We start from the raw sequence: 13391 nt of genomic DNA on the forward strand, positions 1-13391 counted from the left end.
CCAACCACTCAGCAAACAACGTTTACACACAAAAGACTTCAACAGACACTGCTGTGCTGGATCAGTTACAAGAAACTGTCCTGGGTGATTTTGTGATACAGATTTAATTTTTGTCAAGAAGTAGAATTCATTCTGGACATGCCACACAGAACTGGTGTGATTTTTACTGATTCTTTCTGTAGATTGCTCACATCAAAAACTTCCACTTGCTACTTTCAAAACATAATCTGGTCCCTCTGGATTGCAAGAATGAAAAATTTGCAAATGTATTGATTATTCTACCTAGGAAGAAGCAGTGGAAGAAATTATCTTCAATATATATTTTTAATTTATGGGAAGCTACAAAGCTCTGGTTTTCTTCACAAAAGAAGCCTCAGATCAACAGAGGAATTTATCTACTTGCCACACAAAGAACATTCATGCAGTGCTTTAACTCAGAAGTCCAATTTTTATAACCTTAACCACCTCTTAAATGTGTCAGACCATGGGGAGCTGACCCCAACCAGCAGCCAAACACCCACTTCAATGCCGTCCCATCCCCAATGGGATAGGAGAGAGAACAGGAGGAACAAAAATGAGAAAACTCAAGGGTCAATAAAGACAGTTCAAAGATGAAGGAGAGAAGGAAAACAACAGAGAAAAAAAATCTCATCATCTCCCACAAGCTGACTGATGCCCAGTCAGTATCTCAAAAACTGTCATCTTGGAAGTCAACACCCCCATTCTCCCCACACTGTTGTTTCCTCCTCTGCCTCCATTTTTTATTGCAGAATGATGTTAGGGGTAAAAAAATAATCCTTTGGCCAATCTGTTTCATCTGTCCAGATGGGTCTCCTCCCAACCCCTTGTCCATCCCAAACCCACCATTTGGGGAGGTCTGAGCAGGAAAAAGAGAAAGCTTTGACACTGTGCAAGCACTGTTCAGCAACAGCTCAAACATGGGTGAGTGTATTATCAATGCTATTAAGCCACAAATCCAAAACACAGCCCATATGAGCTGCTGTGAAGAAACTAAATTCCATGCTGAGCAGACCAAATACACAGGTTCACTGCACATTTACCAGACATAGCATCCAGTCAAAAATCTGTGTTCAGAAATCTTAAAAATATGCATATTGAGCTGTTTGTCTTTGTTCTAGAAACATACACCCGAATTTTCTTGAAGGCAGTGGTCACACCAGTCCATTTCAAATTCATGTCCTACTAAAGCCCAAAATGCATGAATTTGAGAAGCCTGAGAAGGAAGTAGTTTCAAAGTATTTGCCCAGATTAGCTCAACAGTATGCCATAAAATATGCATATACACAGAAACCTAAAGAAAGAAAAACCCAAGAAAAATCAGGAAAATAACAAGTCCTAGATAATACTAAAAGTGCCAATCATCAAAAAAAAATCAGGAGGAACATAATTAATAATAAAGCAACTCCTTTGAGGTGATAAGAGTAGATGTGTTCTGCATTAAAATGGGTATCTATGGGTGAGGAGATTGTCCTTGTGCAACCCACACTGAACCAGTGTTCTGTTTACTTTCAGGGAAGCTTTAAGGTCCAAGTCCATGCAGTTTAGTCTCAAATTAAATCAGGCTAAATAACTCATAGCATGTTCACCACAAGAAGGATATATAATTTGGAAAAACCTTGGATTTTAGGGACTAGTAAGTAGTTTATGTACTTTACACGGTGGCATGTTGTTTCAGTCACCACTCAAACCAGAGAGATGTATCTAGCAGCTATTTACAAGTGCTACAAGACACCATTTATTAGTGGAAATGGAATTCAATGGCTCAGACTGCTAAAATCTAAAATCTCTAATCACACGCAAAAACAATTTTAAGACTTAAAATCTGCTCAAATTTGGCCATATCTTCAAATGACTAGCAAAAGACACACTACTCTGCAATTTTAAAGCCAGGTTACAGAAGAGAGAGTGTTCCAGGTTCTTGATCAGACAGCCTTTAAAAGGCAATGGGTAAAACAATTATTTTCTGCCTTATTCTCTGAAATGGCCAAACCATTTTGAATGAAGTTTTAGAAAATATTTATTCTTAGACAGGACATTTGAGGTCATATATTTAGCAGTTAAGCAACTGCAGATGCAACCAGTGCAGGCAAATGTATCTATATAATGATGTTTTCTGCCCATTCTATAATTATAGGATGAAACTGCATGAAAGTTGGCATTTAAAAACTAACATCTAAAAGAATGATGCTAAAACCCATTCATTTTACACTGCATGTAAAGATGTGAAAAAGAAAATATCTTCTCTCATTACCATACATGATCATCTTTGTTAGAAATGAAAATATACTACCTTATAGTAGTCTTAGAGCATTTCATTACCTTTCTTACAGATCAGCAATGCTCCAACCAGACCAGAGTTAAAATCCATTGCCATGCTCTCATGAGAATAGTAAGCATATGTAAGACAAGGAAGGTCAGCTTCTCTTGGACCAACTTCTTCTGGTATATCCCACACGTATGTGTAGAGCTGGCCTGGAAGTACAGCATCATCTTGTTTTTCTGCAGGTGATGTTCTGTCATCATACAGGGAGCCTGCCAAGAAAAGAGTCAGTAGGGTGGCATGAAGAAAAACAGCAATTAAAATGCTTGGAATATCTTCCTATAATCAGCTCCAAAAGCTTGGTTTGATCTTGCTTATATGATACTTCAGCTTTAAAGAGATAACTCATGATTCCCCTCACACATTGCTGAGAGTACCATGGGGAGAGTAGCTAATCCACCACCATCCTATTTCTTACAGATGAAAGATTTCCTAGAAGTATTATCACTGCCAAAAGGTTGGGCTCTTCATCAGTCTGAGTAGGGTTAGGATGGCATGAAGCTTCAGCCTCTGCTCACTGATGCTCTGCAGAGGAATGCTGCCCACTCTGTCACCTTTTTAACTGTCTCTCAAAGCAACTGCATGGGCTGGCACTGCCTTGCTGCCTTAGGCCTTTTGTATACTGCACATCCACATATGGAGGCAGTAATGGCTCGTGTCTGTGCCTGCCATATCCAACAGATCTGCAATATGACAAAGGAGAGACAGAGAATCGAAATCTGAAGTGCAAAAGGAACATTAATTAATATGACAGTCAAACTGAACTGCCCATCCCTTCCAATGAGATGTCCTGTTCAACTCCATGAGATGGAGCTGCAAAACTCCTTTTGCATCCACACAGCAACCAAAACCTTGCATGAATTTGTAAACTGCGGGTCAAAGCTCTGGCTCAGCACCCAGGGCAGGGCAATCCAGGAAGCATGAGCAACCAAACTCACTTCGTGCTGGTACAGATATTTTAATGTCTATTTGATCATAGTTTATAATCTCTTTTTGTTGGTCTCATGAGGGTGTGGAACAAAGCACCATAAAGCTGAGCATTAAATCCTGAGTATCACAACAGCATGATCAGCACTGTTAGGAAACTGTGCTCATGACACTCACATTGCTAGTGTTACAGTGATGAACAAGAAAGGAGCTAACAATGAAGGTGTAATCCAGGATCAACAGATATTTGTGTTACACATAGCTTCACACATTGATCTAGATCCCTGTCAACATTTCGTGCAGTAGTCTACAAGCAAATGAGCAAAACAGAGTTTCTACAGTACTTACCTTCTTCACTTTTGCTGTAAACTAGGCCTTGAGGATGAATACTGACTGGCTTGTCAGCCATATTTTTAAGGTGAACCACTAAAGTATCTCCCACTTCAGCACGCAGCGTTGGTCCCAGAAGTCCTGTAGTTATTTAGGATAAAGAAAGAGGAAAATATTAATAAAACAGTATGTTCAGTGAAACAAAGAATTTTCTCCCCCTTCAATAAATATTAGCTCTCAAAATACAAGTCTCAAAATTAACAGAGAATGTAATAACACTGCAATGAAGACTTACCTATAAAAAGGCATATGGGAACTTAAAGGATATAGTGCATATTCCAAAATGTTATAAATTTTGCATCTGGCAACTAGCACTTAAAAATCATGGGTAAATAAGGGGCAAAAAGTTATTTACAGATACAGAAACTCTATCAAAAGATTCATCCTGAGGTTCATTGAAAATTTCTAGACATCTTTCAATACAATTTAATTAAATAATTTTAGAAGATAAATATTTTATAATTTAAGAGTTTAGAGAAAGGCATTCAAACACATTCTTTTAAGTAGCACTCTGAATGCCAGAAGTCACAGAACAAAGAGATCTTTCAATTCCCAAATGTTATCCAAGTAAATAATCATTTCCACACTGCAAATTTCTTGAGGCATTTCCTGCAAAAGATTTCAAGAGCTGGTATCCCTACTCCCCATGTTGCAAAAACAAGCAATTGAAAAAGCTGCTAAGATTACCAAAAAAAGAGACTTACAAGGCAAAAGTTAACTATTTTGTATATATTTAGTTTCAGGCCTTAGGCTCCTTCACAATTCATAGTGTCATCGCTGCAGCTGTGCCAAATCTAAATGCATGTGGTAAATCTCATCAGATGCTGAAAACAAAGGGAACAACTTTGTATGGTGCAACTGATTTGCAGACAGCCACATCCTCTGAAAGCCCAACCTCTCTACGGCCTTTGGAAGCCTCGTTCCTGCACTGTAGAGACCTCATCCCCTGTGCCTATTTGGTTTATGTGCAAATAATGGATGCAAAAATACAAGTGTGCTTCGGTTGCCACTGGCTTTAAAATAAGGAACAAATCAAAATACTCAGGACATTTCATTCCTGTTTACCTGCAAATGTATTTGCTGGTTTTTCTTTTTTAAAATCCACTTCATATTCTCTGTAAGAAATTTTCTTAAATACAGGATCTGAATGTTCCAATCTGAAACCAAAAGAGTTATAAAAAATATTGAAAGGACGAAGATTCTCAGAGATGCCTTTGCCGTTTGATGGAAATCTCAAAAAATGAATCTTGGAAATATATTTAATCACTTGCACATTTTGCTGAAGGAAAGAACACAGTCCAGCTCTTTGTAGGTCTTCACTTCTCCCTCTTACTCTATTGAATTTATGATGCTCCCGAACCAGATAATGTCATATAGGGCATCCAATATCCATACCTAGAATAGTTCACCAATGATTTTACAGGTGGTTTTTAGGGGTCCTTTTGATTCTACAAAGGTATAAAGATGCCTTTGTTTTGTCCAAGACACAGAGGAAGATGTCTCAACCATATTTAACCTAAAAGGATCTGACAAAATAGGGGGAAAGAAACCTGAATTTCTGTTTATTCAGCCCTATGGTTGAATTTTTAAGACTCACCAGAAAGGTTTTAAAACAGCATTAACAGCAAGCTCCTGTCACAGGAATGACTCTGAAGGCAAGCACAAAGCTGTTCTCTGACAACAACCAAGGATGTCACAGGAAGTTAGAAAATGAGAAACAAGACTAAGGGCACTTTCCACTGCAAAGTGCCCTTAGTCTTGTTGCCTAAACAATTTGACACTCAGGAGACCACACAATGTTTTCTTAGAAAATATTTAGGCAAGTAGAAGGAAACCAGCAAACGACACTTCTGCAATGGAAACAATGATGACAAGAGGGCTGAAAGGGTAACAGCCCTTCACATCTATTGGTTGATTTACTATAGTATGTATGATGACTGAATCCAATAGTAATTCCACTTGCTCTCTTTTTAATGCCCTTTCAGGCACATTTCACAGTGAGGAGCCGATGGCCTTCTCAAGCATGGGGAGGCTGAGCAGGGAGAACCCACTTCAGTGACATCCAGAGTCCATAAGGGAGAGATCTCTTTTGGAAGAGATCTCTTGTAAATTCCTCTGCACCCCTCTCTCACCACAGCAGAGTCAGGCAGAAGCAATTGGTGTTTCAATTAATTCTCCCCTCCTTTAAGGCATTGATAAAATTTTGCTTAACTCTTTAAGGGGAAAAGGATGGGATCCATAACCTTCATTGACAAGAGCTGCCCTAATGTGGCAAGGTTCATGAGAATATGCACGTAAGACTGTAGGGTAGAAGAGGAAATTAATCAGTGCCAATTGTATAGTGAGGAGGAATAAAATACCTAGCACACTAACACTTCAGAAACATCACACTACGCAAGCAGGTCTTGTTACAGAACTTCCAGGAATTGCAGCAGCAACACTGCAAGATGCATAGATAATACATATTCACTTTATGCTGAAGTTTCTTATAAATAAATAGCACTTGTACATAGTAACGAACCTCTGCAAAGATAAAACTAACACTCAGAGAAATAAGGTGTCCTTTTCTAGTCAAAATTAAGGAAACAGCTTGGGAAGAATCCATTTTCCTTTCAACCTCTCAAGTTATTTATAAATAAAAGCACCAAAGTAACAGATTCTTACACTGCATATAGACATTCAGCTTCTACTGAAATCAGCACAAGTTACATACCCCAATATCTTTGGGATCCAAGCCATCAAGCCATTAACTCTTCCTCAGTAAGTGTATTTGTGTTGTGAGGTCTTTTGTTTTTCTGGTTTTTTGGGGTTAAGTTCATGGTTTTGTTGGGGTTTTTTTGCTTGTTTGTTTGTTTTGGGTTTTAGTTAAATTTCTATAAGCTCTATAAAATTCATTAGTCCCATCTGGGATGTGACTGGCTCTAAATACTTAGGCAAGGTAACCCAATAGACATTGAATATAAAATACTGCTGGGTTATCTCAGAGAACTTCAGCTGAGGTTTTAGACAGTCTTGTGAGTCTCTACTGCATGAAAACACTCCATCCACAATGTGAATTTAACCAAACAGCAGTTGATGCTTACATTGATGCACCCAGTGTAGAAGAGAATGAAGCTTTAACTAGTAAATTCACATGTCCAGGTCAATACTTAAATGGCAGCTGGCTTCATATTCCTACCTTTAAATCCTATTTTCTTCTGTCTTGCCGGTTTGACATTATGCTTATACCAGCTCTATTAAACGGTCAAGGGGGTTTTAAAATCACAGAAACTTTGCTATAATTAGATCTTGGGTAAAAAAAGTTAGAAAGTCATAATGTGAACTGGAAGTATCTTTTCCATATTATCCTGAAATGCAATACATCTTCAGAAAAAAAAAAATCACAAACAACAACAACAACAACAAAAAAATCCCAAAAAACCCCAAAAAACCAAGTAATCCACCTATATATACACATACAGAAAAGCAGCAGTATAAAAAAAAACCTTTTAATGTAGGAGGACAAGTAATTTTAAATTAATGTTTCATTTTTAGTAGTTCCCCTCCCTAATTTAAACACAACTCGAAATTACATCCAAGTTCTGAAATCTGTAGCATTGCACTTGCAGAGTTTATAATCCTAAGGATAGTAGTAATAATAAAAATAACATATTTTATATTCTTGATTGGTGGATGCAGGTAGGCTGGCCACTGTGCAATGCTATCTGAAAAAAATAAAATCAGTATTTTCACTTAATAAAGCAGAGAAATGCTTGATCTTATCACCTTTACTCATCAAAGACACAAAGACACATTTCACAAAAGTTATGAACAACTTAGAAAAGGTACTAGTTCCAAAGTTCATCTGGCTCTGATTTAAGTGAAAGTGATAGCATCAACACTGGAACATAATTATTCCTTCAGCAAATTCTAATGTCCTAAAGTTTTTGAGATCTTACCAAAACATGGCTCAAATTAACATTGCTCAACATCCATGCACCTAAAATAAATACATTAAAAAACCTCAAGCAACCAACATTAAGCTATGCAAAAATGACAAAAGCAAGTCCTGGAGCTTATTTAACAGAAGTGCTCTGAAAGCATAAAAATAATTCTATCTACTAATGCAGCAAATAAAAAGGAGCTTTTAATATGTCACTGGCTCTAGTTCAGATCATGCTGTTTAAGGTCAACCAAGTTCCTCTGAAATCAACAGATTGTGCTCCAAAGTCCTCTTGGTCTCTGCAATTCCACAAGAAATAAAAGACAAAAACCACTTGTCAGTCCCAAGGGAGGACTAGTTTCATCCTTCTTATCCTGTACTTTGTTACCTGGACTTTTCCTCAGGTTGTGGTTTGTAGGTCCAGCTGGTGATCTGTGCAGCTATATAGTGCTCTCTGACCTTCACAGCTCCTGCCACATGCTGCTCTGAGTCTGGCCACCATGAACCAAGCAGAAGCAAGAGAAAAAGCTGCAAGCAGTGCAGAGTCATGGTAGAGATGCCTGCTAAAGCTGCTCTGGAAGACAAGGCAGAAACCGCTGCTTTTATTGCTGTTGTTGCTTCTAACTTCCCCTCAGAAATGAAATAATTATGATGCAACAGGGTAACAACATTTGCTATGCTCGGGTCATTGCTCTTCACCTCCGCCTCCCCTTACTGACAGGGATCCAATAGAGATAAAAAACTGTTTAAACTATCTTCCTTCCCCTCCTCCACACCACCTCCAGCAAGAGACATGCACCAAGGAGAAGCAGCTTCAGCCCTACTAGGTGGTTGGGTCATTGTGTACTGAGGCAGCAGGATATCAGAGGCAGAAGATTATTTAGATTACTTCAATTACAGGATGTTTGACTTATGTGGTTAGGAGGAAGAGGGGCATATTTTCTACCCAGAAAACAGAAACCCAGCACATGGCTGGCACTGATGGAAATTTCCCAGGTTGATGCTACACCTCCTTAGAAATCATTCCCAGGTTAAAAGCAAAATACTGAAGGATTAGGTACAGGGAGTAGAATTGGGTGCAGAGCTAAAAACTCATTCAGATCACCATGCACTGCATGCTCAGAACAGTAAGGCAGCCGCCCTTCCAAATGTTGCCAGCTTCAGCTTGATTCCCACTACACTCCCAAATACCTCAGGTAATAGGTAACCAGTGGGTTTCTCAGTGGCAGCTACCAGGTTAGACAGGAGACTTCTAACCTAGTCTTGACTGGGGGCTGTTGGCATTTATCTAACAAGAAATGATTAGGAAAATACCTTTTGATAAGATAATTACCAATGTCAACTGTATTACCAAAAATGTTTCCCTGCTTTTGCCAGTACTAAGAAGCTAGTGAAAGCAACAAGTAAATTGTTGATCATGTTTCCCACACACTCAATTACTAGAAAAAGAAGAAATCCTATCTATTTTTGTTGTGGCCAACACAACAAAAAATGAAAACAATATTTTCAATAATGTTTTCCTAATATTTTAATGAAAAAATTACCTACACCCCCAAATCAAAACAACTCCAGTCCAGAACTAGACAAAAAGGACAACATTTCACTTTGGACTACTTCAAAAGAAAACCTGATCAATTCTAGGTTTGATATATTTTTTAACGGCAGAATGGCCTAACTGGCAGCTTGGTTAATTCTATCCAAACTATATGGTACCATAAGGACTTGAAAGAAATAGGGGAGATGGCTCAAAAAAAAAAAATTGATGAAGACCAACAGCTAAATGCTCACTACCAAACAGCAGGATCATTCGGTGCATAAACCTGAGAACAATCATGTTCATTTAGCACGCGACTACCAACATCATGATATATTTCTTTAAACAAATCTTCCTGTGATTCTGTTTTATGGACTAAGTGTTTGCATTAGAAATAGCCTTTATAAGTAGGCTTCTAAGAATTTTCCTTTTAATAAAAAGCTAAAATATTGCAGGCTAAAAATTAATACCCAGATTATGTGATTAACACCCTCTGCTTTGTGTCTGTGAGCTGGGAATCATCAAAGCTGACGTCAATTGGTTACTTCCCTTTTATCCATTTTGAGGAATTTGGGAGCTGTATTTTTGAAATTTCTTAGTCAACAAATTATGCAGCATTACTCTAAAGGTAGGAATTTCTTTCTTAAGTGTGGCTGATCATATTGATAGTTTTAAAGATCAGTATCAAATTAAAGTAGAGATACTTTCCATTAAGCTACATTGACTACCATTTGTTACCCTTCTTTAATCCTTTAAGAACAAGAAATCCAATACTGGCTGCTTGCTTATTTTCTCCTCTTCTCACATTTTAAGTATCAATGAAAAACTGACTTGCCTGAAATCATCTGCATCAGCCTTAGGTTATTTTTTCTTTTTTCTTTTATTTAAGCTATTCCATCACATCACATCACATCCTCTAGGCTTTATGAAGTTTCAGTGTTCTGAAAATCATCATTAATAATCCAAAGATGTTGTTCCCTTCCACCTGATCATTAATTTCTAATATTTGTAATTATATCTTGTCTAATGTTGTAAAAGTCTAATACACACATATAATTTTTTTAAAATTAGTATTGGTTGCCTGCAGGCTATTACTATTAGTCCATGAGAAGTTACTACAGAATATATTCTTTCAGGCTGGAATCTTCCAAGACAATGCAAGTTTATTGGTTATTCATACATTTAGCTGTGATCTTTTTTTCTATTTCACAATAGAAAACACTACACATGCTGCAAACTTTATATTTTATCCTCACTGCTTACTGACATGTTCAAGTGTAAATTACAAGTCAATAACATAAAAAATCATGTGATCAAAAGCCATGCATGGCAGAATGTGGGTCCAGTGCAGGCTGGCAAGACAATCTCTGCAGCAGAATGAACAAGGCTATTCCCAAAATAAAGCAGTACCTTTCGGATGTACTGATTCTGAAATGCCAAATGAAAATCGGGCATGGAAAGAGAAGCCTAGGAAACATCTTTTAACACTAAGAGCAGGTCTGCATCTTCCAACTGGGCATGATTATTGTCTATTCTGACACCCAGTAATTATGGTCCAGATTTCTTGTTATGCTTCATGTGAAAACATACTAAGGGTATACTTGCAGTCCTGCTCTAAAAGCTGACCAGTAAAATTAACTGGCAGCGCCAGTTTTCCACCTAGGCTGGGTGAAATAGCCTAGGCTGATTCTCTGCAATCACGAACAGATCTTTAAAAAGAGATGTAAAGTGGTGATATGTAACTTGCTGCAAATAACAAATTAGGATCCACAACAAACTTGTTTCTACTTCATCAAAAAAAAATACCCTAAGTGCCAGCAGGCAGGCAGTCATATCCTGATGCCTGCCATCAGCTTTCACAACTGGTGACAGACAGGGAGCTAGTACAGAGAAGAAAAAGTTGTACAACAATTGTGGAATTGCTTGCTAATAATGCTCTATGAGAGATCTCTCTCTCATTCAAACGCACCAATCAATGCACAGTGGCCCTGCGCTTGGTTTAGTGCAGGGTGAACAGGCTTCATGGGCAAACAAGGAGTTAATTATTGAATCGCCAGTGAACACGTGGTTCTGAAGAAGGTAAAAGACAGAGGGGGCACTTACCAAATCTGCCAGGCACTAACGGGAACAGAGGCCATCAGCCCAATATCTTCACTTCTCCAAGTGGGTGCTAAAGCCAAGAAAGGTTAACCTGTGAAACAGCTCAGTTTAGAAGCTGAAAGTAGACGTGCTATGCCAAAAAAAACCATATAAGCAGGCAAAAAGAAAAGATGGAAGAGAAACAAAGGCTTTCTTTCAGAGAACAAGTCACACAAAAGAAGATGTATGTCTCTTGATGACAGCCCACACAAGAACACATCGTGTACACTGTTAAGGGTAGGCAGGCTGTGTGACTTCTGTGGTCATAAACAAACTAAAAGGCAGTAAGAATGTAGAAGAGCATTTCAGTTTGCCTTGGCACTTCAGAAGACAAATAATCATGTTAATTTAAACCTAAATACATTAATGTTTTAAACTTTTATTTCTCCTTAGCAGAAATGCAAATGTCCCTTCTTAGAATTGGGGAGTTTCTCCAGTCGATGTTTACCAAAAACAATTTAGCAGGACCGAAAACTATTGGTACAGAGATGCTGAATTCAGTAAAGTTACAGGAAAAAAAAATAAACGTTTATTTTCTAAACACTGTAAAACCTAATTTCAGTGCTTTAACAAATTTGTCTAAAACCACTGGCTTGTGGTCTGAAAAAAATCATTTTAAGGAACAAGCAAGAATATACAAGCTTCCTCTCTTCAAAAACTGCGTTAATGATATTTCACTTAAAATTCTGGACTGACTCAAGTGAAGCCCATTTTTTTCTTCCTGCATGTTTAATTTTTGCCAGAAAAATTTCAGTTTGACTCAACAAACAATTTTTGTCCTACTCATTGTTTGTGTTCTCTGTGTTCCAGTTTGTCTTCTTTACTAAGAGATTTCTTTATTTGCCCAAGCTTACAATTGATATGCACCATGGGAGCAGCTGGCCTCATGCTAAGTCAGTCTAGCAGCATATTCATCTTGGATTTCTTTCTGTAGAGAACAACAACAAGGATACCAGTGCAAGAGTTTGCATCTAGGAAGATTTATATTCTTTTCATCATGAATCATCGCTGCAACTGAAACTGGACTATCAAAAAAGAGAGAGCCTCTTATCATGTTGTACACACCTACTTCCAACAATAAGGATATTCTGATATTCTGAATGAAATAATTTTTTCATCCTTTATACAGTTGAATTTTCTACATCCAGATATAATTTTTTTCCCCCAAATAATAGACTTAAAACAGATCTTGCAAGTTACATGCATAAAAGGTTATTTTTCACTAGTAAAGCAGATAGGCATGTTTCAGAAAGAAACATGAAATCAGTAAGCTCTTAGCACAGTAAGACCCTAAATTATAAGTGTCCCTACAGACTTCACAACACAGACAAATTCAAAGCATTCTAGTTCTCTAGCAATGGCTCAGGCTGTTTTTAGCAAGCTGGTTAAACAAACTCTACTTTCCCACACCTAAAAATGCTGCCGCAGAAGGACAAAGTTGAAATTGCCCTGTTTGTTTAACACTTATTTCCATCCTTCATTACTTGTAGCTTAGGCTTTGATCAGATTTTTAAAATACTAATATAGAACTGCACTTCCCACACTTACTGCTTTGATTTTTATCTTCCGCACAAATTTTTTATTGGAAGCAAGTATTTATTGGTATTTAAAAATTTTTTACTATTATTATGCTATTTTTACATTTCATGTACATTGAACACTAGATATCTGAAGTTTGACAATAGGCTGTGATGATCATTATTTTACATCTCTGTGAGGTTACTCCCTTTGCATCATAACTCATTCACTCTGCCTAGTCAGTAGAATCAAAATTTCACCCACACCTTCACTGCATACAGCACCTATAAACAAGAACATACCCAAAGTCCAAGATCAAGAAACAAAAGGCAAGCAAAAAGCCATAAGAACTGTAAGGTGTGTTGTAGGAAAGTGAGCAGAGCAGAATGCCTTAGAAGCTCTTCTGATGCCAACACAAAATTCAGGTAATTAATAATCATGTAGGATTTGACAGAAACTTTAACTGAAGTTACTATGTTTAAATGTTCATAGTAGTTCCTACAGCAGCAATCTTTGGTTCTATCAGGAATTTTAAACATTAATCCCAAAGGAAGAGGAGGATTAAGGTACAGTACAACTACTACAAGTACACCCAGATTAAATTTGCTTATAAGTACAGC

The 13391-nt window shown here is 37.6% G+C and overlaps 1 protein-coding gene across 1 annotated transcript in view; it reads right to left on the reverse strand.

The window, feature by feature from the left end:
• F5 (coagulation factor V) overlaps positions 1-8129 on the reverse strand; it is a 33924-nt gene extending 25795 nt beyond the window's left edge. Inside the window, exons 1-4 of the mRNA XM_066571750.1 lie at positions 7969-8129; positions 4724-4815; positions 3617-3739; positions 2341-2553 (exon numbers count right to left, since the gene is read on the reverse strand). Coding sequence (XP_066427847.1) covers positions 2341-2553; positions 3617-3739; positions 4724-4815; positions 7969-8129 — 589 coding nt within the window. The remainder of the gene's footprint in view (positions 1-2340; positions 2554-3616; positions 3740-4723; positions 4816-7968) is intronic.
• Positions 8130-13391: the final 5262 nt, after the last annotated feature.

The sequence above is a fragment of the Molothrus aeneus genome, chromosome 2, assembly GCF_037042795.1.
Source record: "Molothrus aeneus isolate 106 chromosome 2, BPBGC_Maene_1.0, whole genome shotgun sequence".
Classification (NCBI taxonomy): Eukaryota; Metazoa; Chordata; class Aves; order Passeriformes; family Icteridae; genus Molothrus; species Molothrus aeneus.